The following is a 26,619-nucleotide window of genomic DNA, read 5'->3' as shown; positions in this document are numbered from 1 at the left end:
GATAATGGACAAATTAAACCCCTAAGTTATCATTTCCATATCCAGGATTGCCTGAAACTGCATTTTTAATTGAAAATGTAATACTGAGCCCCAACCATGGTGGTCATCGCCAACAACTCAAAATTCAAAAGGTATCAAAAGTGCACTTGTTTACAGAGGGAAGAGCTAGGATTTGACATATACATGAAATTGTGGGATAGCTCTAACTTGCAAACATTTTCACATCGGAATGGTAACTTTTACAGGACAGTCAAGCTCATAAATTAGGTATTCCATGGTGGGCAAACAAGCTTCCCACAGTCAAACCTATCTCTGAGGGCAGCAGGAACATCCTTCACAACAATGACCAAGTCAGGGAGTTTCATTTCTCTTGGCCTTTTGCCTTCTCAGCATTTCAGCTTTTATCCCTTTAAAAGAAACACAAATGGACCCGTTATCCAGAGGCTTATTTGGAATGTTCAGCTTAAACTCTGAAAGCTGAAGCGTGGCATCGATCACACCGCATTTCACTGATTATGTCAGAAAATGCTATTTGCATTTCTGAATTCTGAATTAACAAAATGTAGGTCAACTTTGTTGGGTTTCTCTTTTTTTTTTAAAAGGCACGCTAAACTTCTGAACACTTCAGTTAAATCACCACATTGAAACCAGTATGAATTTCAGGTGACAACAGGCACTGTGAAGAAATGACCACACTGCAGGTTATGGACTGACTGAATATTTGATATTCAGGGAAATTATCATTCCCATCTGCCAGCGCACTCCTGCCTGTTAACTGCGACCCTAAATCAAATCTTGGGTTACTACAGGTTACTACAGTCTCCCTGAACATAAAACCTACTGTATGGCTACTCTGGTTTCATATAACAACTATGTCATTAGTTAATGATTTAAAATTTTACCCTCTGTGAGCAATTCACATTCCAGTGGACTGCTGGAGTGGTTTCCACATATTTATTTTTTTCCTCCCCTTTAAATGCTACTTTAGTGTTAGAATTCTGAAGTCAATATTATAAAAATCTGTTGAGACAATGTCTCAGGATCATTAACATATGTTCAAGTGTTTGAGTACTCTGAATCCTGGTGATGTAATGGCAAAAAAGTACATCCAAAATACTTTCTGCTATATTCAAAATGGTTTTTTATTGAAGACACAATTAAAGACACTTATTTTGGCTTTTAACTTGAGATCTTCAGAACTCCTTATTTAAAATTATAATGAGTATTGCTTTCATTGCTGTTTTTTTCCAACTCGATTCGAAAGAAGGCAAAAAAGTTTGTGAAAACATCCCCAGAGACTCACTCACACTGTGATTTAAAAAAAACTCTAATGGTTCAGGTTCCATTGTGAACCTTTTTCATATAATTTATTGCAGAAGACAATTCACATCTGTAGGGACACTGAAACATTCTGTTACTCTAAATAACTGAAAATAGACACTCAGCAGACAGGACAATTTTAGAGAAGTCAGGAAAGATGCAGCTGAAGACAGAAAACAAAACACCACAGCCTGAAGGACTGGACTATTTTTTTACTACTATTGAACGTGGCTTTTGGAAACAGCCAAGAATTTGCATCATTTATGAGGATCAAATTAATGCAGGCAGGTAAAAAAAGGAAAATTCATTTCTTTGGACTGAATGCCTGCTGTCCATCCATGACCACACTCTCAACAGGGAGCAGCTCTGTCAGCACTGCTCAGCTTTCTATACATTGACCCATACAGATTTTACATTAGAGGTCTGTAATATGAATTAATACAAATTTTAAAATAAAATAAATTATTGATTTTATCTGTACCAATTTATAGAGATCCAGACTTTCAGCTGTTCTTTGTACTTTTTATTTATATTTTTCTTAGTTGCTCACTTTTACCCCTGATAAAACAAACCTCTTTTCACATACTTAGCTCTCCATTTCAGCTTCAAGTTTGCTAATGTTCCCAATTTCCAGAAGTGACAGATGACCACAACATAAAATATTTCTGCAAAGAACTACTATTTCTGTCACTTAAACAACTAACAGAGAATTGAATTCCCCACTAATTTAGTGTTCAAAGTATTTCCAGGCACCTACACATCACCTCCAGTTGGCAGAACCTAAGTTCCTATTTCCCAGAACTAATTTAACAACACAAATAGGGACCAAAATCCTCCAGCAGCACCAACACCACAGGCATTTGAGAACATTACAATAATAACAATAATAAAATATGATTGTAGCAAACCTTCCATGCTCAGCTTTCATCTTGACAGACAACTAAATCCAGTGCACCACCATGTGGCAACATATTAAGGAATAATCCACATACCAAGACCTGGTTTTTTCCACCTTCAAAAATTTTTGCTATTTCTTAAAAAATAAACCTTAACAAATCCTTCTTAGTGTTTAAAAGATCTCCCTTAACAAGTTGCCACAGCTTCACTCATCTCAAAGGCTATTTTTTAATACATCTGGACTAGCAAAAAAATGCTTGAGCATTTTTACTTGTAAAACACAGTATTTAGAAACATAACTGTTTCTAAATAGGACCAGAGAACTGTTTCTTGCCAACCTCGCTCCCTCACACAGGAGAAATCTGGCAAAAGCCTATACTGCACATTGAATTCCTTTTAAAACATAAATACATTTTAAAAAATAAATCAAGATAAATGCTGGTCTCACATCTGATTAAAAGCTTAGAAACAATCTTGGGAAAAAAATCAAAACCTTGAAGGTATACACATGCATTATTTAGCAGCTGCTCAATTACTCTGGAACTGCCTCTCTCCAGCTGAACAACAAGAAAATAAATTCATTTTTTTTCCACGAGAAATACCAACACAAGGTCTCAACAACCCTAAGAAAACCCTGATTCCCAAAGCTACCACATGCCACTTAGTACCCTGGAATTTACTTCTGCAACCAAATGCTAAACTCAGAGGAAAAAAAAAAAAAAACAGCTTTTCATTAAACTGAACAGCCTTGCCTCGCACAGCACAGCGCTGCTGTATTTCACCTTATCACAAAATTCCAGAATTCAGCCTCAGCTGATTCTGGATTTCATGAAACAGAGACTTAATTCATCATGCCTTAACATATTTGTGAGCCATTTTGTACCAATACACTCAACTAGCAGCAAAGACTCAGCACAGCCTGCTGCTAGGAGCTTTATCTGGACTCCCCATCTCCGCTCCGGGCTCTCTCCCTCTCTCAGCTCACCGGACCTAAAGGCTCTGCTAAAACCCCTCCGAAACCTGACAGAAATTTGGGTGATGATGTGCAGCCACGCCAGGGAGGCAGGCAGAGCAACGGGTTCCCACAAGCTCCGTACCTCCAGCACTGGGAAAACCTGTCGTGGAAGAGGTTGGAGCAAGCAGCACTCTCCTTCCAGAGCCCAGGACGGACAGACCCGCGGTTCTCCTGCTGCAAAAGTTGCTCTGGAGTGATGTGAAAGTCTTACCACAGAGCTCATCGTCAATCCAGCCACGTTAAAAAAAAAAACAACACACCCCAAAAAGCCGAAAAAAAATGGTAATTCACCTCCTGCTTGAAGATGACGCTGGAGTTTCCTCATCTCTAACTCCAGGTCCCCTCCTTCCCCTCTCCCCCAGCCCAGCCCTGCTAACACGAAGCCTGAAAAGCTCCTTCTCTGCTACGAAGACCATCACGATTTTCTGCCAAAGACAAACCAATAGCAGGAACACAATGCACATTATGCAAGTTACTGCAGAGTTATGCAAGTTAGATGCATATTTTCACTCGCTCTGCCGAGGACTCCGAAGCCACTTGTTTGATGTGGATGCCTACTCTTATTCCGAGCTGTCAAATCTTCCTCTGCTTGTCTCAACTGGCTTTTTCACACTAAAATTTCAAGCAGTTGCTACGGGTATTCACAAAGCCCTTCCATTACATCCAATAATCTAGGCCATTAAAGCCACAACATCTGAGCACAGTATCACACATATCTACCCCAAACCAGGTCTTAGGAGCCGTGGTAGGCAGAGCACAGCACCTTATTTACTGTAGATAGCCCACGCTCCACATTGCCAAAACAGAGGAAAGCATCAAAAATCTCTTGAGCCAAACCAGGCCTCGTGGTGGAAGTACCACCTCACAAGCAAAAGGAATTAGAGTTACATAAACACTCCTATGCTGAAAAGAAAGAATTTTTTGTTCAAACACCCCCCCAAACCTGATGGTTTGGGTTTGTTTTTTTTTTTTTTTTTATCTACCTCCATACTTCTGCAGTCAGCACTAGAGAAGCAAGAAGACACAGATTTCATGTATGACCTTACAGTCAAAAGTAACTGGGAGCAACTTCTCCAACAATACAGGAGCCCTCACTATTTCCAAGATGAGCCAAACAAAAAAATGTAAGCTTTTTGGGCACTAAATCCATCAATTTCAGGGGGAGAGCTATCAATCTACCATTTTAAACGACTGCTCAGAGATCTGACCATACCTACCAAGGAACGTGGAGACATAACTCTTTATTTTTAATTTCTGCCCTTTCTCCCCTATTTGCCGGCACTGCCTGTAACAAAGCATAGAAGTGACATCCAAGTAACTTCCCAAAGCCGTGAACAAGCCCCCAGAACCTGAACCCTCCTGCTCACCCACCAGACACAAGCACACAGCCACTTACAGCCCCAAGACTGCTCCAAGCTTCTGAAAGCAAGCAAGGTTAAGGGCACTCCTCGACACCCAGACTTTTGAGGGAAGCAGCTCCTTCGGCCAGGCTGGATTCATCTCATTTGGGACTAAAACCCAATCCAAGTGCGATGCCTTACGCAAGCAACAACTATTTATCTAAGGAGTTAAATAGAGCCTGCTTTTACAAGTAGCCTCTGTCTCTTTCTGAGAAGCACAAGCAACCTCCAACAAACCTGAAAACAGATTCTGAAATGGGAGGCAGGGAGGAATACATGAAAGAAATCTGGTTTGAAAAAAAAAAAAAAGGAGAGCAGAAAAGAATTTAAAATCTTTACAGCGGATATTTCAAAACCTTCCAACACACCCAGCACAGGTATCCCTTCCCTGAAGCAGGGCACTAACTGCACAGGGACCACCTTACAAAGTTACCTCCCCAAACCTCAGGGAGCAGGAGCATTTGTTTTAAAATGACTGATGAAATTCGGTATTTAAACACTTTTATCAAGTTCTCAGCTGTATCCAACAAGCAGTTTCAGAGACCCTTCACGCAAATACCTTCATGCCACGAAGAAAAAAAACAACAACCAGCCCAAACCCAATAAGCAGTCCCCTATTCCCAGCAGCCTAGAGAGGATTATACGGCCACTGAAGAATGCGAGTTGTTACTACGCGCATTTTAAAACAGAAGGGGAAAAAAAAAAAAATCATGGAAAAAGACAGAAAGCAGCTCACCTTTATCCTGAGTGCAGGACAGGATCTCCTCCTCTTTGGGGTTAGTCACCTGGGTGATAATGGACGGGTTGTCCATGGAAACAGAGTGAGATTCCACCTGGCTATTTCCCTCTCAGAGGCAGGCTTGTGTGCGGGGCGGGGGGGGGGGGAGGTTGGTAGGGGGGGAGCGGATTTGTTTGTTTGTTTAAAAAAAAAAAAAAAAATCAAGGCGCAGGTTTGTATTTGGAAAAAAAAAAAAAAAAAAAAAAACTATTGAAAAAAAAACCCCAAAACCTCAACAAGCAAGTCCTCCAGGAGCGAAACCGAGGGGAAGGGGGTGGGAAGGACGCCAAACGCGATGCCACCGCGGCCTCCTGCCGGCGCCAATTCTGCACGGCGAAGGGGGGGGGGGGGGGAGGGGGGGGGGGAAGGAGCGCAAAGCCCCCCCCTTTAAAAAAAGAGAATTAATCCAATTCACCCTTCCGGGAAGCCCGCCGAGCGCTTCCCCCCGAGCCCCCGCCGCCTCCCGAGGCGGGGGAAGAGCCCCCGTCCCTCCGCTCCGCGCCTCCCCCCGCGGCCTCACGCCGCCCCCCGCATCCACCTGAGCCGCCCCTACATACCCCCCCCCGCCGCCCGCCCCCGCGCTTATCTCATCCCCGCGCCCCCCTTCCTCCCGCGGGCAGCGCTCGGCGGAGCGACGCCGGGCCGCCCCCTCCACCTCCTCCTCCTCCTCCTCCTCCTCCCCCCGTTCCCGGGTCGCGGGCGAGGAGGGAAGCGCGGCGCGAGGGGAGGAAGGGAGGGGAAAGGGGCCGAGCCGCGCTCCCCGCGCTGCGCCACAACCCGCCCGCCGCCGCCGCTGCCGCCGCTGCCGCCGCCGCGCCCCGAGCCCGTGAGCGCGCCCGGCCCGCCCCGCGCCGGGTCCGGAGCGAGGGGCGGGAGCGGCAGCGCCCGGCCGTGCGCGGTAAACAACGGGGCGGGACCGGGGCGGGACCGGGCGGGACCGGGCGGGGCCGGTGGGCAGCGCGCTCCACACAGCGGGGTGGGGCCGTGGATGGGCGGGGCCAGGGAGCCGTGAGGGCGCGGGGCGGGCCGGGCCGGGCCAGGCCGCCATTTCCCGCCTCGGGCTGCGCGGGAAAAAATAAATCACGGCGTCGGAATCGCTGAGGTGGGAAAAAGAGCTGTGGGATCGGCGGCACGGCGTCAGCCACCGAGTGCCACGTGCGGGCTTTCCTCAAACGCCTCCCGGGACGGTGATTCCGCCACCTCACCGGCGCGTCCTGTTTTTAATCTCTAATGTCTAATCTGCTTTTCTGCGAAGGAATTGTTCCTAATGTCCAAGCGAAACCTCCCCTGGCACAATGCGAGGCTGTTCCCTCTCCTGTCCCTGTTCCCTGGGAGCAGAGCCTGACCCCCCAGCTGTGCCCTCCTGTCAGGAGTTGTGCAGAGCCACAAGGAGCCCCCTGATCCTCCTTTTCCCCAGGCTGAGCCCCTTTCCAGCTCCCTCAGGCACTCCTGGTGCTCCAGAGCCTTCCCAGCTCTATTCCCTTCTCTGGATCTGAATGTTAATGGATACATGAACAGGTGTAAACCATCTGATTAGGAGTGGTGTGGAGTGAAGTACTTTTACATGTGGCTGTAAGGTGTCTTTTTCAGAAGCAAGTGTGTAACTCAAATCACAGAGTCACTCCATTTGGAAGTGACCACAGTGGGTCATCTGGTCCCATGTCCCTGCTCCAGCAGAGAGGACCCCAGCAGGGCCATCCCAGAGCACAGGGCACAGGATTGTGTCCAGATGGTTTTGGAATGTCCCCAGGGAGGGAGACTCCACAGCCTCTCTGGACTGCACAAGAAGAAATTCTGCCTCATGTCCAGAGGGAACTTCCTGGGACCATTCCTGCCCATTCAGGAATGGGCCAGAGCAGGGCCTGGTCCCTGCAGATGCTGTCAGACATTGGTGAGGGCCCCTCTCAGTGCATCCTCTCAAGGCTGACCAGCCCCAGCTCCCTCAGCTTTTCCTCATAAAAGAGTCCATTAATCTTCCTTGTAACCTCTGCTGGCCCCACCCCAGGAGCTCCATGTCCCTCTTGTACTGCAGAGGTACGGATAGCAGGCTTGGCTGCTTCTCTCACAGCAAATACCCTCTTTTTCCTGAAAGGCATGTCTGGCTCTCCAGGAATTTCCAGCACTGCTGGTTGCTGGTGCATGAGGATATAAATTATGGTGTACCTGTCCTGCTCCCAACCCTCCTCAGTACCTGCCATTACCCAGGGCCTTGGGCGCGATGGTGGGGAAAGTACATGGGGAAACCCACCCCAAATAATGGCTCTTTTATGGGGCTGCCAGAGTGTAAAACCAACAGAAAACCTTTAAAAAAGCATGCTGGTGTATTTAACATAAATAAAGAATTGTAACCTCCTTTGCCTCCTAGAAAAAAACAAATTAATGCATATTCAAGCCTCTATTGTAACCTTGCTACACTAAAGATAGGTATCATTTTATAATTAATTAAATAAATGGGGAAAATCCTTAAGTAGCCAGTATAGACCCAGGCAACATGAATTTTAGTAACGTTGGTTGCAATTATCTTCTTTTTGCACTAAAACAGGAAACCACTGACCATTTGCATTAAAAAAATATTTATAAATTTATCTATGAACAGTTTTACCTAACAGTAACAAAACCATGGCATTGACTCCCCATCCCTGGAAGTGTCCAAGGCCAGGCTGGGCGGGGCTTGGAGTAACCTGGGATAGTGGAAGGTGTCCCTGCCCATGGCAGGGGGTTGGAACGGGGTGATCTTTAAGGTCCCTTCCAACCCCAGCCATTCTGGGATTCTGTGATTCCTTTCAGCTGCCAAGCTGGGTTGCAGAAATGACCATTTTGTTTAATTCCAGCAATTTAAGCAGCTGTTTTTGTTGTAGCTCTTCCTGGCTGTGAAAGAAGGCTGTGGGCCCAGCCTCGAGGAATTTCTGCTCTGCAGCAGTGCCACATCCAGTTTCTGGAGAAAATGACTTAACAGCTCGGGGGCCTTGTTTCATTCCTGCAGTCAACAGATTTAAACATTTTGCTGCAAGCCTTCAAATCACTGTGTTTTTTTTCAATGTAGAAGTCATTCCAAATCTACCTGTGCTTTCTGTCTCCAAAACTAACACTCCCTACAGAGCAGTACAGGCAGAGATACCTGTATTGCAGGTTTCTGGGACTTGTATTTTAGGTTTTCCTGTCCTACTCTTATGACAAACACTTGCACGGGGAGTGAGCGCGATGCCACTGCTTGCATTGCATCCAGCTGTGCAAGTTCCAACCTGCTCCTTGGCTTTGGCTTTGGCTTCTCCAGACAAGAGTCTTGCAGTTACAAACAGTCCCTCACAGGCTGGATCAGGCACAAGGGAACAGGAGTTGGTACATGTTGGCTGGTGGAATTAGCCCTGCTGCCTGTGAAGGCTGGGAGCTGCTGCTCCTGAGCTATTATGCAGCTTTATCACAGCTCTGGTTATGTTGTAACCCTGCAAGTGCTTGATCTTTTACCCGCCCAGGCACTGCAGGCATTTTTAATTATCTGAGGGTTAATTTGCATAGGAGCTTTTGCTGAAACAATAAATTCATACCTCTGTTATTATCTGGTATGAGTTTCTGTATCAATATTTATATTTGGGTAAAACCAAAGAAGCTTCCTGCTACCATTAAGACAAAAGAATTGCTTCAGAGCAAGTTCAGGAGTCAGCCAGCACTAAGAACACCTTCCAATTCTATGCAGAGAAAGGGAAATTGTAATGTGTGGTAGGAGAACAAGCGTTCCAATGCCTCTTTCCTACGCAGGGATGAGGAGACAGAAACATCTTGTCTGATGAAAAGCACGTTTTGCAAGGCTTGACAAATACATTGTTCACCTCAAGCTAATGTGGTCTGTGTGATTTTAATGCTGGTAAGATTGTTTCTGCAGCTCATGTGGTAAAACTCCAGTCCAACAGCTCACTGTGTGTTCATCTTCGTCAGGAATTTGGTATTTGCTTCGGTTTAGAGGGGGAACTACTGTTTGTGGTGATATAAAAGAGGGAAGTAGGGTGAGAGGATGTGCCAGGAGGGGCTGTCTCTCCCCATGCTTGTCCCTTTGCTGCTGCCATGCAGCTCCCTCACCCCTCCAGCCTAAGGTGGAGAGCAAAAAAGCAAGATTCTGACAGCACACAAGGAGCTGTAGAAAGTCCATACTCTTGCAGGACAGCAAGAAGCAGAATGGAAGCAGAATGGAAGCTGTTCTTGTCCCGGCAGCGCTGCTGTAACCTCAGAAGCAGGTCCCTTCCCCTGGCCATGGGATCAGCCTCTCCCACTCCCACCACTCCCATTCCTGTGCCAGTTATGAGATAGATGTTACAGAATCAAGAGCAATCCACGTTGTATCCTTTCTGGTTTTACTTTAGGAACACTCTGAAGTGTGTACAGTATCTTCTATCTATGTTTCTTTGTGTGCTACATGAGCTAAATCCTAAATAATCCCATGGAACAAGGGAATGGTTTCATCTCCCTGTCACAGATCAGAGGTGGAGGTACAGACAAAGCAGTACTTAGCAGGGAATTGCAGCACCAGCTAATAGGAGATCCAGGTTTTCATCATGACTTCTGACATTTGTCCTTGCTACTAAAATGTGTCCCTTTCTCAATGCCACAGGATGTTTTATACTGGGGGGGAGAGGGGGGATGTTTTTAGCAGAACTGTTCTACATTAAAAGGAAGCATTTATTTTCATTGGTATCAGCTCTGTGAAGTCTTGACCCTGGGCCCACAATGGGAGTTTTATCCTTGACTTTAATGGGAGAACAATCAAGGTCTCATGATATTACATCCCAAAGAAAGGAAAATACTGTAGTTTGTATCAATAAGATAAATGTCTCATACTTAGTGTAAGCGGCTATATTCTTGCAATAAATGGTTTATTAGATTGATTAAATGTCTTAACTTCACCTCAGCTATTAATCACTTCTGGCAGCTGTTTACTGTTTTGTATACTTTGAAGTAATGGACATTATTCCTTAATTATCTCATTGCAGCTCAGTCATTGTTTCCTAAATAGTGCCATTAGAATGGTAAATTGCAACAGTAAAACAGTGTCAATAGGAAGTTATGAAGTTCCCATTTTATGATGCATTCATAAAGTTAACTCAATCTACTCAAAATGTGGCTATGATATCCACACAGTGACCTATTTGCTATGACAGAAGAGATTCTGATGAGAAAACAGTTGAGCTTTAAGTGTGCTGGGACCCTGCTTTTACCCAAGTAAAATACAGCATATTCCCTGTTGGAATATATGTGCATATCAGAATGTATTAAACTAGTGCTTGTTTGATCACTTTTGCTTTCACTGAGTGCTGTGAATTCTGAGGATTTCATGCCTTTAAATACAATGCATTTATTCCTGTGGAAAAAAAACGAGAAAACTCCAAGCAGTGTTGTCATTTAGGTGTTGCTATTGTCATTCCACAGAAGGATAAGAGAGAACCAAATCAATCAGAAGAATTGGCTGCTTTTAGTTTTATCTCCAGATCTGGCAGCAAGTCATAACGTAGCAGTCGTACAACAATTTCCATTCTGAGTCCCTTTTTCAGTCAGCTGTAACTGTCCTGAACTTTAACATTATGAGTTGTCTGTTTCAGGCTGAGTTGTTTGGGTGGAATCAGTATTACTGTCAATCTGAGAAAGAGTCATGAAACTGGCTTTCAAGTACTGTAACAGAAATTGTCTCTCTTCTTTCTCCCTAATAAAGGTTTTTAGGGAAAAAATAACATTGGAAATTATGAGTTCTTGTGACTTTTTTATTCTCCTGGGATTTTTACTGTGCACATGATAGAAAATGTACCTTGGGCTAAATTAGTGCTGAAGACAAGGTGAATAGTTTTTTACTAACATTAACAATTAATGTTTAATCCCAAATTTCCATGAACTCCTAATCCAGAAGCTTTGATTAAGGAACCCAACTAAGATGAAGCCTGACTGTGCCAGATGTCAGACACCCCAGGAGAAATGATGCCTGAAAAGTGTTCGACCCAGAGGGAAGCAAACATGTAATTAAAATGCCTGGCTGTAATTCTGGTTCTGGGTTGAATTCAGCTGGTGACCCACAGCTGGAAGGCTCTGAGGGCTCATCACCACGTGACCTACAAGTGACATATCCAGTTCTACCTAACTGCAAATGCTACACCTTTGCAAGACAGCCTGCTTTTTTTTTTTTATTATTTTTTTTTGGCAGGCAACCAAATCATCTTCCAGCCTTGTCAAAGGCTGGTGAAGAGTCCCATTCATGTACTCATTGCATCTTCTAGTTCATCTGGTCAAGCTTTAACTGTCTTCTGCTGCCCTAAGGTGCTCCTCACCCTTCTAGAGCTGGAGGGGAGCTGCTGCTGGGATTCAGCTGGCAGAAACATTTGTAACAAAGCTCTCTCTCAGTCAAACCCAGAAGGCAGCAGGTTGAGTTCTTTAACCCAAATAATTTGTCCTAGACTAGGTCAGAGATTACTCTGAATCTTTCAAAGTCCAGAAGCAATAGCACAGGGCCAAAACCCAACCATTTAGGAGGCAAGAGCAACTTCAAGCGGTGCAACTACTTATTTATCTGCAGCCTTAGACCATATTAATGCTACAGAGAGGTGGTGGATGCTCCATCCCTGGAAACATTCAAGGTCAGGTTGGATGGGGCTCTGAGCAACCTGATCTAGTTGAAGATGCCCCTGCCCATGGCAAGGGGGTTGGACTAGGTGACTTTTCAAGGTCTTTTCCAGCCTGAACCTTTTCATGATTCTACAACCGTTTGATGTTGGTGAGAGATGAGAGGTGGCACATGTCAACAGTAGCAGGGCTTCACTTTTGATTGTTCTGCTGTTTCACTTGAGCACAAGAGTGGGGCAGGATAAAAGGTGGCTTTGCCCTTATCTGGTTACCTATTGTGAGCACTCTGTTCTCCAGTGTCCTGCTGCAGCATTCCTGCCAATACAGCTCTAGAGGCTTGGTTTCCATTTCAGTTTCGCTGGTTGTCAGAGAGTTTATCTGTGAAACAGATATAACAACAGCTAATCTCATGTTATGGTTCCGTGGCTGTTTATAACTCCTATTAATAGCAACCGTGGAAAGCCTGAGAGTGGATTTTATAAGGCACTGGGGTAACCAGTTACTGCACATTCCCCTGAGGCTACGTAGCATCAAGTGTAGCAGCTTGTCCTTTCCAGACTAGGTCATGATCATCTTAACTCTGGCATTCCCTATCTTTTGGGGATTTGACTTCGTGCATGCTCTTGGTAATTCTTTCTGAGACATGATTAGGAAACAATTGATTTTGCTCTATGATTTATGCTTACAAAGATTCCAGCTGATTTAAAGGAGGCTCCGTAATTAGACTCTACCTTGTGCACCAGCTCTAGTGAGGATTTCACAGCACTTAAAAGGGATTGACTGGACTTTCAATGGAGGAAAATAGGATGGGTCCATGATGCTTTGGTAAGTCTCAGAGGTTAATATTTTTTAAATGCTTCTAAATGTTCAGCATTCTCATTCCAACTGCTGGTACCCATTTTTAAAAGTGTGTGTTTTATCCCCCAAATGTGGGAAATGTTCTTGTAATACCTGATTCAGTGAGGCATTGACCACTGTCACATATAAAACAGGACAACAAACACCTTCTTACTGATAGGTACATGATGGGGCTGCTGAGTCAATGAGAGCACTGGTTGATACATGCCACGTTAGTGACACAGCTGTGGTTTCCCACGAGGCACAGCAAACACGGGAAGGTATTTGTCTGCCAATTCTAGGGGAACCAGCTGATGAGCTGTGAGAAAGTCCTTTGTGGAGGATGAAACAGGATAAGAAAGTCATGACAAAGGCCTGAAACAGCCCTCGGCAAGGACTTCAGGTCATCTTGGCACACAGGAGCAGTAATTTATTCCAGGAGTCACTGCTGAAATCATTAGTGTGAGCTATGGAATAAAGCAATAGGATGAATAAAGGCAGTAGAATCTGGCCTAATTGAGAAACAGAAAAGGAGGAGTGAGGAACACGAAAGGTCTTGTAAGTGCAATGTCCTGTCATCTGAGTCAACTGATAGTCATGGTAAGTAGCCATCTAATTTATTTTTTAAAGGACTCCTCACAGGAAAAACCTGCTGACTGTTGGAAAAATAAAGTCCAAACTATTAAGAATTGCAATGAGAAATTCTAGTCACTGCCTAATTCTCTGCCTTTCATTTCAAATTGCATAAATGGTAACTTAGCTTTTGGCCTCAAGCCTAGAGAAGCACCTGAGAACACATCATTGCATCATCATCAAGAGTCCATTGGCCTTTTTAAATTGTGGGCCAGCTGTGGAAAGTGAAGTGGCTTGGTGAAGTTAAGGCTGATACTAGACCCTACTAGCAGTGAGTGACTACCACAAAAAATGCTGGCATGGAAACCACAGGCACTCTTTGAAGCCTTTGGAGCTATGACGCTTCCACTCGCACCATTTGTCTAATTGAAATTTCATTCACGTGGCTGCTAGTGGAACCTGAGAGTGTCAGGAATGTGAAAGAGCATTTTCCATGGTGTGGTGTGGTCTGTGTGGCTGGAAGTAGAGAAATCAGAGTCAAAGTGGCGAGGTTTGAGTGAAGGAAAGAGGACAGATCTATGAAAGGCGTCTGTGAATTCTGTACGCAAGCTATGAGGGGAAAGTGTAGATGGAGGAAATGGTAAGGCAGAGGAAAGGAAAATGGACTACAGAAAGAGGAGGAAATAGGAAATCCTTGAAGAAAATCTCCTAAGGTATCTTGACATTTCAATCCTAGTGTCTTTCCCCTCAGAATTTCAAATGTAGGGTGGTCTTCAGCAGCCGGTTGCTGGAGAGCTGCAAAGAAACCTGGTGACCTTTGTAGGGAAAGGCACTTTAGATATTGGGAAAGCAGAGATGATTTAAAGGAGTTCTGTGGCTATCCTTAGAAATAGTATTTTTGTCTTCTCCAATTGTCTCTTTTACTGACAGTGTAATGAAAAGGAATCCAGTTCTGAATGCACCAAGGGCTCCATATAACTTTGCTTTCCTGAATATGTAAAGCAACACAGGTGCTGCTACTTGACTGCTTTCTGGAGATTCCCAAAGCCAGAGGCACTGGCCACCCACCAATAGTTTGGAGCAATATCTTCCACTTTTCACTGTAGAATTTGTGTTCCAGTAAAAAGGCCATGAAAAATGTTCCCTGATAAATATCTACAAATAACAGAAGTGTCTAAGCCTCAGGAAGAAGCACTTATGTAGGACGACCAGGATGAAATTGAGCTTAATAAAAATATTTGATTGTGAGATCAAGATAATTCAGTAATCCTGTCAAAACTAGTCTCATTGTGCTGGGTTCTGTACAAAAAGTAGTAGGAAGTGACCCACAGCATAAAGATCTACAGTTTTAAGTGTCAAAGGAAATATAATTTCCTGTGGAAAACTGAAGCATAGAAAGAGTAATTCGACTGCAATTACACAGGGAATTTCTGGCAGGGTTGGGACTACCCAGGCTGCTGTCTGAGGCTCAAGCTACCCTTTAAGAGCTTGAAAACCAACCTGGTAAAGACACAGGAAGGGCTGTGGTGTGATAAATTGTGTACCCCTCCTGGAAGACAGGCAGTGTCCATCGTTCCTGGTCCTGTCCCCCATCCATCAGGAAGAGAAGCCCTGTGTGATCAGCGGGACGCGGGAGCTCGGCGCTGTGAGCAGACACAAAGGGCTCACGGAGCGTGCACGATGGCCTCATGCAGCCGCAGAGCAATCGTTTGTTAGGAAGGTGCCAAGTGTGAAAACGTAACCCATGCTGGGTCAGTGGGTCAGTGGGAAGCCTCCGCTTGTTTATTTTTGGATTCGCCATGCCAGCAGGATCCTGCTGAGCTGGGATTCTCACAGAAGCCATTCCCAACCTAAAGCCTGTCCCAAGCCACCAACTTAATGAGTGCCAGAGCTGCCATGCACAGCAAAGTGCTGGAGGGCTGGAGTGGAAGCAGAGGTGCAGCACTCTCAGATGAAGATGTGTGGGCAGCAGGCCTGTCACAGCAACAGAGCGCTGAGTGCTCCAGAGACTGATATGCCCTGTTAATTCAATTAATTGCTTCTTCAGCGTGGTTGAGAGATCAGCCTGTGAAGTACAAATATCTCAAGCCAAACAATTTTTTCCATGTCTGCTGTGGGTAGAGTGTTCAACACATGGCTGTCTGTCAAGTGTTCAGCTGCAGCACCTGCATTTTGATGTTCCCAGGTGATTTTCTCCAGGCTTCACAGGACAGCTATCCTACATTTCACTTCCCTTTTGGTCAGCAAATGAAATATTTTCCTTGCATACTTGTGTTATGTTCAGTTGGGGATATATTTGGGTACAAGTCAAACTGGTGTTTAGAGACTGTGATAAAGCTGGAAAAAAGCATGGCAGTGTGTTGGTCCAAGCATCCCTTGCAAGGCTTTGCCCCTGGCCAGTCATCCAGCAGCTCCATGCAGCAGGAACATTCTCCAACCCATTTGCATGCAGGGAAGGCTTTGAACAGCCTGAATTTTCCCCTTGGCTGAAGGCCCTGTGCAAGATCCACACACTGTTTAGGTTCTTTATGCATTAGCTTTTACCAGAATAGTTAAATAATTAAGACAGTCCGCTGGCCAATATACTGATAAATGAATTACTTGGGTTTCCATTGGCTGCTATTTATGTGACCATGTGGTTTGTTGTTTGCAAGTTTTTAAACAGCTCCAGCTACAAGTGGGACTGGTAGAGTCATGGAGGGATGGCACTTTTTGAGAGAGTTGGGTTTTGACCTGGTGGGGAACCCCGAGCTCTCTCCCTGAGGAGGGATTTGTGGCTCAGGGGTTGGGTTTTATTTGCAGGGTGCCTGGGCCTGAGACAAAACCAACAAGCAGCTCTTAGGACACCTGCTTGACCTATCCTGCTTTGATTTAAGTAAATTAAACTCTACCCCATAGAGAAAGAGCTGAAATCCTGCTGCTTTTGGGAATGTTATTTGAATGTACTTGTTCAGTGAGTTGGCCTGGTAGTTTACAATTCAGAAAGCCCGGAGCACTTGTGAATTGTGAGGGAAGTACACTATTCATTATCTGCTGTCAGGCATTCATCATGGCAGCGTAAGCTTCAATCCTCTCATCAGGATGCAGAACATTACTTATGACCAGTCACAGGCCATGAATAATGGCTTAACGAAATGAACAGTTCTCCAGCAATTCAGACCCAGGTTTGTTAATCAAAACTATTCAGAGCCAGATTCTGGCACCCCCTCAAACGCTCTGAATAACACCTACCCCCAATGCACCCTCTTTGGTTTTAATTGTATTTATAGTTTAGCAAACTTTTTTTTTTTTTTTTTAATCTGGCTGACCTCACCCAACAGGCTCACAGAAAAAGCTGAAGTTTGCCTGCACCAAAATAAGTAGTTCTTGTCTCATTTTGCATTAGCACTTGCTCTAGAAAACCACTTTGGCAGTGATGATGAATCTGCATGTCTTTTCCAGATGGGATTTCCATGCTGGTCAGCAGCTAAGTGCTGCCTAAAGCTAAGCACTGACTTAAACATATCTTCTATTCTTTATGTGGGGAAAGTAAGACAAGTGACATTTCTTTATGGGACTTCATGCACAGCAGTAAAATGGCTTGGCCATATTCATCCATGTGTAGGATTAGGCCCTGTTCTGGTTGGTGTTTCACATCAACAGCAGCTCTCTCTTGTATATTGCCAAACACGCTTCGGGCTGCTGGAAAGTGGAATACAGCAGTGTATTTGCAACCCAGTCCCCAAGTATTCCTCTACAAATTCAAATTCTCAAAAGAGCTGGTAGCTCAAACTCTCTCCCCCAGTTGTTAGAGGCATTTTAATTTTTTTGGTATTCTGAGCTGTGGCAAGGAAGTTGGTGCTTCATTTCCAGAACCAGGGATTGATTAAGTTGGAACATTTTTTACATGGGCAGATAGTGATGGGGCAAGGGGAAGTGATTTTAAACTCAAAGAGAACCGGTTTAGATTAAATATTAGGAAGAAATTCTTCCCTGTGAGGATGGTGAGGCCCTGGCACAGGTTGCCCAGAGAAGTTGTGGACTCCCCGTCACAGGAAGCATTTGAGGCCAGGTTGGACTGGTCTTGTAGAAGGTGTCCCTACCCATGGCAGGAGGTTGGAATGAGATGGTCTTTAAGATCCCTTCCCACCCAAACCATTCTATGATTCCATAACTCTATGATTTCATTAATGGAGAGCTTTCTGGGCAGTTGATGTAAGGTAAAGCCATGGAAATATTCAACTGAGTCTTGTATATCTGATAATGTCTTAGCATTGCAATTCACATCCTTGGCTGTCACTGCACGTATCAGGTTAAGACACCAGGAGTGGCTCCCCAGTGCTGCTTTGGGGTATGGGACTACCAGCACACGTGGAGCTGTAATGATATGTCCAGGATCCTCAATGCATTCCTACTCTTCTAATATTCTTGGGATGACACTCCCCATGAGACCCTCAGGGATGTAGTTACCAACTTCCATTGTGGTCAGACTCCTCTATGTGTTTGAACAAAGCTCCTTATTTTATTTTACATATTCATTTTTTAAATGGTTTCCAGGGCATATTCTCCCATAACCAGTTCTTCTTCCTGAGGATCATATTTTGGGAAACAGCCCCAGCAGTTTCACCCCTGGAATGTATTTCCCCATATGATTAAATGTTGGTCCCTTTGTGTGGGTGAATCAGGGTTCAAAATGAGGAAGAAAAAACCCTCTGGATCCATGTCAGAGGATCTCTCTATCAGCAATGTCTGGTGCAGGGGAGGCAGAGCTTGCTCTGGGTTTTTTTTTTTTTTCCCACCAGATTACATTTTGATGCACTAGCTGCAAGGAGTGGGAAGGGAAGGAGCAGGGAAAAGAGGGAGAAAAAAAGGCTCTCATCCAGAGAAAAACCAGGAGTGCTTATCTCTCCCTTTCCCTCCTCTGCCTTGCATTCACTGCCATCAGCTCTTCATCATCTCTTTCTGCCCTCAGGGGTATAAATGTAGGCATCTGTGGGGGAATAACCCAATACAGGGTTTCATCTCCTCCTGGAAGTTTTTCAGCAAATTTTAATTTTGGCCATTTCTTTTCTTCAGGCATTGTATGTTCTTTATTTGAGAAAACACAGGAAAAATGCAACCCAAACAACATTTCAGTTTCTCCAGCAAAGTTTCTATTTTGATTTATTGAAAACTTGTCCAACCAGTTATTTATATTTTATCTGTGAAAGACTCAAAAAATTTCATCCGAAACATATTTCCATGGAAACGTCCATCTTTGATGAGATGTCTTTCCTCAGATGTTTCAGCTGGAGAATTTTGTCAGTTCTGGCAGGAAAAAAAAAAAAAAAAAAAAGAGTGGGGGACAGAACAAAGACCAAGCTCCCAGGAAAACATGCAATGCTTCAAGTTAATGGGCTAAAATGTCAGCTGGTAAACTGCCATAAAGCCAGAGAAGTCAACCAGTCGACCCGAGTCAATGGAGCTATGCTAATTTACACAGAGGATGTGGCCTTAGATTTTAATAGAACCAGCCAAGCAAGCTCTTTCTCCACTTCCCCATCCTCCTCCCCTTTTAATAAGCTCTCAGTCATACTCAGCCTATCCTTTAATAATTCACCCTTCTCTCTTCATGATCCCTCTTCCCTCTCTGGAGATAATGGGATGGGATTTTCTGCTTGCAGCCCTCACAGAAATATTGTAGACAGGTTAAACTCTGCACAGCTGGCTACTGGCTTCTAACATATCCCTCGTGCCTCTTCCTGGACTCTGATATCCATCTTCTCTTTGGTCTTTGCTTAGCCAGTGCCAGCTGACTCCAGTGCAATTTGCCATATATTACGACGCAGCGCATCGTGCTGTAATCTATGGATCCCGGGATATTGAAGTATTAAGCTCACGGAGCAATCAATTATTTTAATGGGACTTGTGTGCGTCTGGCCACCACTCTGGAAAACAGATCTATGAGATAGCTCCAGGACACAATCCAGCCTCTGGAGCAAGAGGCTCCTCTACTGCAGAAGATTTTCTAGCTCGGGGCCAAACACAATCAGCAAGACGCACATTATGGGATTTTTTGTTGTTCTGTGTAAATACAGTATGAATGACCGTGTGAAACTGCTCCATCCTATGTAACATGTAGCTGTACGAAATAAATACTCCATGATCACCAGTTACAGAGTTGCAAATTTCTTACCCTGTTCCCTTAAATTTTTTAAGACCCACCAGAGTATTTTTCTTAATCTAGTTCTAGTTTCTAGTTTCCCCTCTTTACTGCTTTGGTTAAATATAACAGAGAAGTGTTGATGCAGAAAGACTCCCTTGCAGACCTTAAAAGGCTCAAGCATATTGGAAGATCCTCATTAAAAAAGGAGTGACACCTGATTGTCTCCCATAGAAGTAAATAGTTCTGAGTCCCCAGAGATATGAGCCCTTATTTTCAGTGAAATATTTCAAATACTTCAGTTATTTGTACCTGTTCTTGTTCATGTGGAGGAGTGAAGATACCATGCAGAGTCTGAGATGTGTTCTGTGTTGATTTCTCAGACACCCAGAGCATGGAGCAGACCTTTTGCACACCTTTTCCCAGAGTAGCTGAGATGATGTTTGATTGCTCCAGGTAGAGAGCTGTAACTGCATCTTCCAGAAAAATGAAAAGTAATGTGTGAGAATGGTTCCCTTACTGAAGCCCTGTGGACTTTGCATTGATTAAATCAGCATTTTGGAATGACAGAAGTGTGATTGATGTCATTTGAATTTCAGCTCAGCATCTTGATTGGCATTTTTGTGTAATGACTTTTCCTTATTTGTTGAATTTAATTGATGGTTGTTGCATTTATTTCCAAAGAACGTTGCTTTAATTAAGAAAAAAATCTCTGCTCTACAGAAATTAATATTCCCCATCTATATGGCACAAAAGGGTGTGTGGCGAACATAGAGAATAATTAGTAGCTGTAGGAGGAGAACTTATGAGAAGATGATTATGAATATGTAATAGAGGAAATAGACTACAAGGAAATTAAACCAATAAATTTATGAGTGAATAATTGACCTCTGAGTAAATACGAGCATTCTCTCCACAGCCACTTGACGTGTTGTTAACCACTCAGTATGTCAGAACATTAACCACCCTTTTAACCAACCAGTTCTTTGCTGTTGGCAAAGACTCGCTCTCCAGAGTTGCCTCCCTGTCTTGCAGGGCGATGTGTGCACGATGCCATAAACACACGTGCTGCCAAAGCTTTGGGGTGGGTGGGAGAAAGGTCATGATCTGTTACACACGTGTAAATCCACCCTTAGCCAAAGGAAATGGTTGCAGGGAATAATTAAATCTGCTGCAAGATTACACTGTTCAAAATGAGAGCAAAATTTTATCGACTGCCACCAAACGAAGTCAGGTCTTTCCACCATTAGGGCATCAGCTCAAAGCTGAGGTTTTCAGAATTGATGGTGAAGTTTCTAAAGTTCATTTTCAAAATTTTCAAGATTTCCATTTTCCCTTAGATGTGGTGACAAATTAGGAATCGTGACTTCAAAGAGTGTAGGCTAGAGATGTCATCTTGTTCCCAAGAAAGTCCCAATATCCTCCAAATGAGAGGCCTGGCAGATGTGAACAGATGCATTGGCCTGAAAAATGAACCTGATGGTGTTTGTATTTGAGAGAAAGTTTGGATACTCACAGAGCATCCATGAGTAAGGGCTAGGCCTTAAACCTGAGTTGTGTGATGTACTAAGTGGTGTCACAACTCCCTGAAGAAAGACTAGCTTTGAGGATTCAGAAATCATAATGATAAAAGATAAGATGGTGATATTTGTTTGTTGAGGAACTTTGGTATTAGAATGGTCCCTGGGGAATAAGGTATAATGGATGTATATTGAGGGTAAAGACTCTTTTCATTCCACAGAGATAAGCTATTCCATCTGGTTAGGGACTAAATAAATTGTGAAATTACTGCCAGTTTTACACCAAATAAATTGATAACAAAGATGTGATATCAGTGGAGCTTTGCATTTCCTCCTCCTTCCTATTAGCTGATTAGTGCATCAAATGTTTTTTACATCCTAGAATAGAGGGCAAGTAGTAATCTAAAAAATTTAATGATCAACTACAATATGTGACTGATTGAATCAGGAGGGTAGTGTGAAAGATGAGGTTCACTTGCTGGCCTTGGCCTCTTTGTTTGGCAAAGAGAGATAAGAAGACAAAGCTCAGTTTTATCAGAAGTTAACAAATGACTAAGTAGACGAGAATCTCAAATCAGCTCTTTATTTTCTGTGATCCAAGTAATTAATGGACTGTGTTTGGATGTGGTAAAAGACCAAATATAATAAACTGGTTATCAGCCCATTCATCTTTGCTGGAACGTGGGGTGGTGTTGGGAGGTGCTGTCTGTATCAGGGAAGAACCTTTGGGTTGGGAGGGAGGTGGGCACTGAGCTCTTTCTCCTGCTTGGAAAGCCCTCATCTCCAAAGCTGTAGTCTACGTGAGCCCACACTCACAGTCCCAAGTCCCACCCTTGTCTGTCCTGCTGAAAGTCAGTAAATTAGGGGAGCTCAGTTTATGAGCTGAATGAATAGAAGAATGAAATCAGAAGCTTATTCCAAAGGAAAGAGGTGGATGATGTGCTCCTCTTCAGCACAGCCTTCACCAGCAGTAAACACTTCTCTTTCTTTCTGTGGAAAGGAGAACAACTCTTAAAATAAAAGTAAGAAATCCAGGAAAAAAAAAAAAGATCCAGTATGGTTTTCCATTATATACTGATGGGAAGATTTTAAAGTATACATCTACAATACTGAAATAATTTTGAGCCCCTAGAATTTGCTTTCTGTTGTTAGAATTATCCCTGGCACAACTTTTGGCCCAGACCACCTAGACCTGTCCCAAACAGTCTCCAGCTGGTGTTTGGAAGTTCACATGGTTGAAGGATCTTTCCCCATAGGCAGTTTGGATGGAGCCACCCTTTTCTGGAGGCTGGAGGACTCTGACACAGCTGGATTGTGGCAGGTGATTTTGGGACCATAAAATGTCCCCTGGTCGAATTTAGTCCACTCCAAGAGGAAGCCAAAACAGGGGATCAGGGGAGATCCTTCCTCAGCTTCCTCTCCAACTAAGAACAGCTGGGATAAGATGTAAGAGGGAGAGGGAAGGTGAGAGATTTCTTACACAAATCATCCACATTAAAAATGACAAGAGTGTTTGGAAGATCTGACACCACTTGATTTGAAATGTAGTACTTTCTGGAGCATTCTGCTTTTTTTTTTTTAGAGTGTTTGTGGAAAATATAAGGCATGATGGAGAGCTGGGATACAGGAATTGAGGGTACATTTTGAGGCTCTGTCATTGTGCCCTGTTTCAAAACAAACAAACAGCAGCAAAGGCTTAAAGGTCAAGTTCAAGCTGGGGGCTAAGACTGAGATGCAAAAGGAGGGAGCGGCAGTGCAGACTCCAAGGAAACATGCTTATGCATTTCTCCCAACAGGTAAACACATATTGGTCTGGCTAGATTAACAAGCTCTGTAGAGATGAAGACAGGGCTGTGCAGAACTAGAAATCAGATGCTGGATGAGTTTGATTTTGAAGTTCCTGAGAAGGGACTTCTGCCAAGGAGAGTCTGGCAGTATGGGCAGGGGAAGTCAGAAACTAAGTGGGTACAGAAATCAGAAGATGCAAAGAGATTATCCATCGGAAGAGACTGGAAGAAGTACAGGTTAGCCTTGTTGGACCAAGATTAACAATTTCTAAGTTGTTAGTTACTGTCTTAAATGTTCTGCATCCTAAAGCAGTGTTAAACATAGTGGGCCCATTTCATTTTTACTGACACAAATGAGAAATAAACCTCTCCACTCACTTGAGCTTCTACTGCATGCAAGATCAAAATCAGAGCCAGAGGCATTTGGAGGCTGAAAGAAATGTTTTTGTTTTTGATGTCTATTTTTGCTGCCTCTATTTAGAGCAAACATAGCCAGGGCTGCAAGTGAATGCAGTGTCTCTAAAGAGGTGAGTTATTCCCAGGCAATCTGTAGTGGCAGAATGTGGTACCTTATGGGTTTGAAATAGACCATCCTCATTAACTACATGTTGGGCCAAACACTGTTAATTTCTACAGCCCCTCAGGGCTGAATTTAGCCCATTAGAACAAAGTGATAATATCATTGGAAGCTATTTTTGTGCCCTGTGCTGCAAGTTGGGTACTATGATACAGCATAAACTAGCTAAAGCCAAGATGTTTTAGGCTTTGGGGCATTAAATAGTTTCTTAGTATTTATCCATGCTTTTCTCGAGGGTTCCAACCAGTACTAATTAGTGTACATAAATGATGGCTGAAATTCAGGGAGCATTTCAGCAGCAGGTGTGTTGGGGGTACTTTTGGTGTCTTCAGAGCCAGGTCCTAAGGAGCTTTAAATTGAGCTGTGTGATGTGGTGGGGTTGGTGGGACTTTATGAGTTGTGATTGTGGGAGGCCAGTGATATGGAGTGAACCTAGGCAGGACTCCAAGCACAATTCCTACTGAAGTCACTCTCATGGACCACCTAGGGCTGTCATGTTGTGTGTTGACCCACACCTGTTTTAAACTGGAACAGGAGAGATTTAAGTAAGATGTTAGGAAGAAATTCTTCACTGTGAGGATGGTGAAGTACTGGCACAGAGAAGTTGTGAATTCCCCATCCCAGGAAGTGTTTTAGGCCAGGTTGGACGGGACTTTGAGCAATCTGGCTTAATGGAAGCTGTCCCTGCCCATGGCAGGGATGTTGGAATTAGATGGTTTTAAAGGTCCCTTCTAGCCCAAACCATTCTGTGATTCTAAAACAGATGGCCAGACCCCTTCCTACAAGGGGAAGCAGTTGACAAACCTGGTCTGTGTGCTACTTCTCAAGCCCTACCCTCAGTCTGTCATTCCATTGGTCACTTACCTTGTGGCTTTTGACCATCTTATGTTTCTGCTACATGTCCCATGAGCTCAGGACAACCAGGCGCTGCTGGGGCTCAGCAACACCAATGGAACTCATCAAACTCGTCCCAAAGGTCCCCAGTGTTCCCAGCCCACTGTCCCTTCCTCCTGCTGAGGTGGGGCAGGTGAAGGTGACATGTGACAGTTGTTACCTGATGCTCTTCTTCTCCCCGTGGCAGCGCCAGCGATGATTTGCCAGCTCACGGCGCCTGACGCACGCCCGAGCTGGCGTTACACCTGCTGCATAATTGCGCTCTCGCTCGCTTCAAGATCGGGCATGTGAGCTTCAGCCAGGCTGGGAACAGCTCCACTGGAGCAAGAAATCCGGTTAAAGGGACAAGCAGAGCGGGCAGTGAGCTGCTGAGTCATTCCCCAGCCCTCCTCGGATAGCCTGACACCAAGGCAGAGGATCAAAGGTGAGGTGACCTTGTGCATCCGAGGTGAGGCAAAGTCCTCGGCACGGGCTGGAATGTGCATTAGCCCTGGAATGCAGACAGGCAAACACTGCCTCTATTAGCAGCTTTAGGCAGGGGTCTAAGATCGTCTGTCTAAGGGAAAAAAACTCCCCATGTGTCCAAAACCCAGGGAAGTCAGTGGAAATACTCCCATCCACTGTGACTCAGGTGCTCAGAGAGAATATTCTTGGATCTCTTCTTCTGACCTGAGCTGTGGTTAGTCTGGGTGATTCTTAGTTTTGGTCCACTCTGTTATGAAGCTGCATGAAGCTCTTGGAAAGCCTCAAAACCTCTCTTTAATTTGCTAAATAGGAAACTTTCATCTCATCCTGTAATTCCACAGTTCTCATTATGATCTCCAAAGAAACATTAAAATGGCTTGTGTTTCAAAGATTATTGTTTCTCGTCCCATCTCCAGCACACTCTGTTTTTTTCAGTGGACTAAATATCAAGGTTGTTATTTCTGGGTGTGAATCCCTCATTCTGCCCTCGCTGATTTCTATCCCCCCTTCTGGCCTTGGTAATTAAACTAAGCAAGCTTTTGGCTACTTTTAGAGGATTTTCTGGTAAGGCCTGTTTCACTGCCTTTTCTCCCGGATCCAAAGCAACAAAGAGCCCGGTGCTGTTTGCCACCTCTTCTCCATTTCTCTGAAAGGTGTAGGACAGAGAACACAAAGGTGTTGGCCAAGATGAAAGAAGGACTCCTGTTTTCTGGTTAGATCCCTTGTTTAGTTTTGGGATCACAGGTGCTACTACATGGTAAGATTCATCTCTCCTAACTTCAGACACCTGCAATGTGGACATTTACTTCTGAATAGTCATCCTGGACTCCCTTTACAGTCCAGCAATGTACCTCATCCTGAAGTAGACATTTTCAACACTTGCCCTATTGGGCTATGCCCTAAAAACCCCTGGTTGTCTTCCTGGACTCTAGTGGGGTCTATCAAATAAGCTGAGAGACAGACATCTACAGCTGAGATACTCACATTTGGTTGGAGAGCCTCAGGTTCAGAGTCTAGTTTTTACTGGATCTCAGATTTTAAAACAAATCTCTGTTCAGTCTATTTTCCCTTCAGTAAGTCACCTTTGGAGATGGATTTGCCCTCTTTTGAAGATATGATGTGGACTCAATCCCTAAAAGTCTACACCTATGGCCCTTTGCAGAAGTCATGCTTTCACAGGTTTCTTGCACTGCGGCATCCCTGTCTTTCCAACCATCCTCTAGGATGCATTTTTAACAGAGGACTATAAATGGGATGGTTGTGCTTCTTTCCATCATTGCTTGGGACACCACCACTGACCAGTACATCCATGAACAAAGAAGCCACCGGGGCAGAAAGCCCAGATGGACTTCCACAGTCCCCAAAGGTACCCTGTAAGAGGGACTTTTGACCAGAGCATGTAGTGTTAGGACAAGAGGGGATAAGCCTTAAATGGACAGAGGTCAAGTTTAAATGGGGTATCAGGAAGAAATTCTTCCCTGTGAGGGTGTGGAGGCCCTGGCACAGGTTCCCAGAGAAGCTGTGGATGTCCCATCCCTGGAAGTGTCCAAAGCCAGGTTGGATGGGCAGCCTGGGATAGTGAAGGTGTCCCTGCATAAGGCTGGGGATTGGAATGAGATCATCTTTAAGGTCCCTTCCAACTCAAACCATTTCATGATTCTGGGATGGCCTCATGAGTGAATGTACTTGCAGAATAGGAGGGCAGCATCTGGATCGTGCCCCATAACACACTGAGGAATCCTTGGGATGAAAGAAGCTGCACAAACATAAACTATCTCCATTGATTATAAATGTCAGGGAAAGGGAAATGTGTGATTTAAAGCAGTGCCAGCTCTGGT

General features: G+C 44.3%; 1 protein-coding gene and 2 long non-coding RNA genes across 5 annotated transcripts in view; 1 reads left to right on the top strand and 2 right to left on the bottom strand.

Annotated features, from left to right (window-relative positions):
- Positions 1-5,740, bottom strand: part of CTDSPL (CTD small phosphatase like) — an 80,374-nt gene extending 74,634 nt beyond the window's left edge. For all 3 annotated transcript variants that reach the window (XM_053977153.1, XM_053977162.1, XM_053977172.1), the window contains exon 1: positions 5,369-5,740. In XM_053977153.1, the coding sequence (XP_053833128.1) occupies positions 5,369-5,444 (76 nt within the window). In that variant the 5' untranslated portion in view covers positions 5,445-5,740. The remainder of the gene's footprint in view (positions 1-5,368) is intronic.
- Positions 5,741-9,183: 3,443 nt separating this feature from the next.
- On the top strand, positions 9,184-11,085 carry LOC128812920 (uncharacterized). The gene is made up of 3 exons (XR_008438876.1): positions 9,184-9,272; positions 9,565-9,741; positions 10,393-11,085. It is a non-coding gene; the product is annotated as an uncharacterized LOC128812920 (long non-coding RNA).
- A 7,493-nt stretch (positions 11,086-18,578) lies between these two features.
- Positions 18,579-24,691, bottom strand: LOC128817533 (uncharacterized). The gene is made up of 3 exons (XR_008440228.1): positions 24,477-24,691; positions 19,851-20,014; positions 18,579-18,703 (listed from the first exon to the last, which is right to left on the bottom strand). It is a non-coding gene; the product is annotated as an uncharacterized LOC128817533 (long non-coding RNA).
- Positions 24,692-26,619: the final 1,928 nt, after the last annotated feature.

This window comes from Vidua macroura, chromosome 1 (assembly GCF_024509145.1).
Source record: "Vidua macroura isolate BioBank_ID:100142 chromosome 1, ASM2450914v1, whole genome shotgun sequence".
Classification (NCBI taxonomy): domain Eukaryota; kingdom Metazoa; phylum Chordata; class Aves; order Passeriformes; family Viduidae; genus Vidua; species Vidua macroura.
Note: the sequence above shows the minus strand (reverse complement) of the source record. Positions and strands in the feature narration are given on the sequence as shown.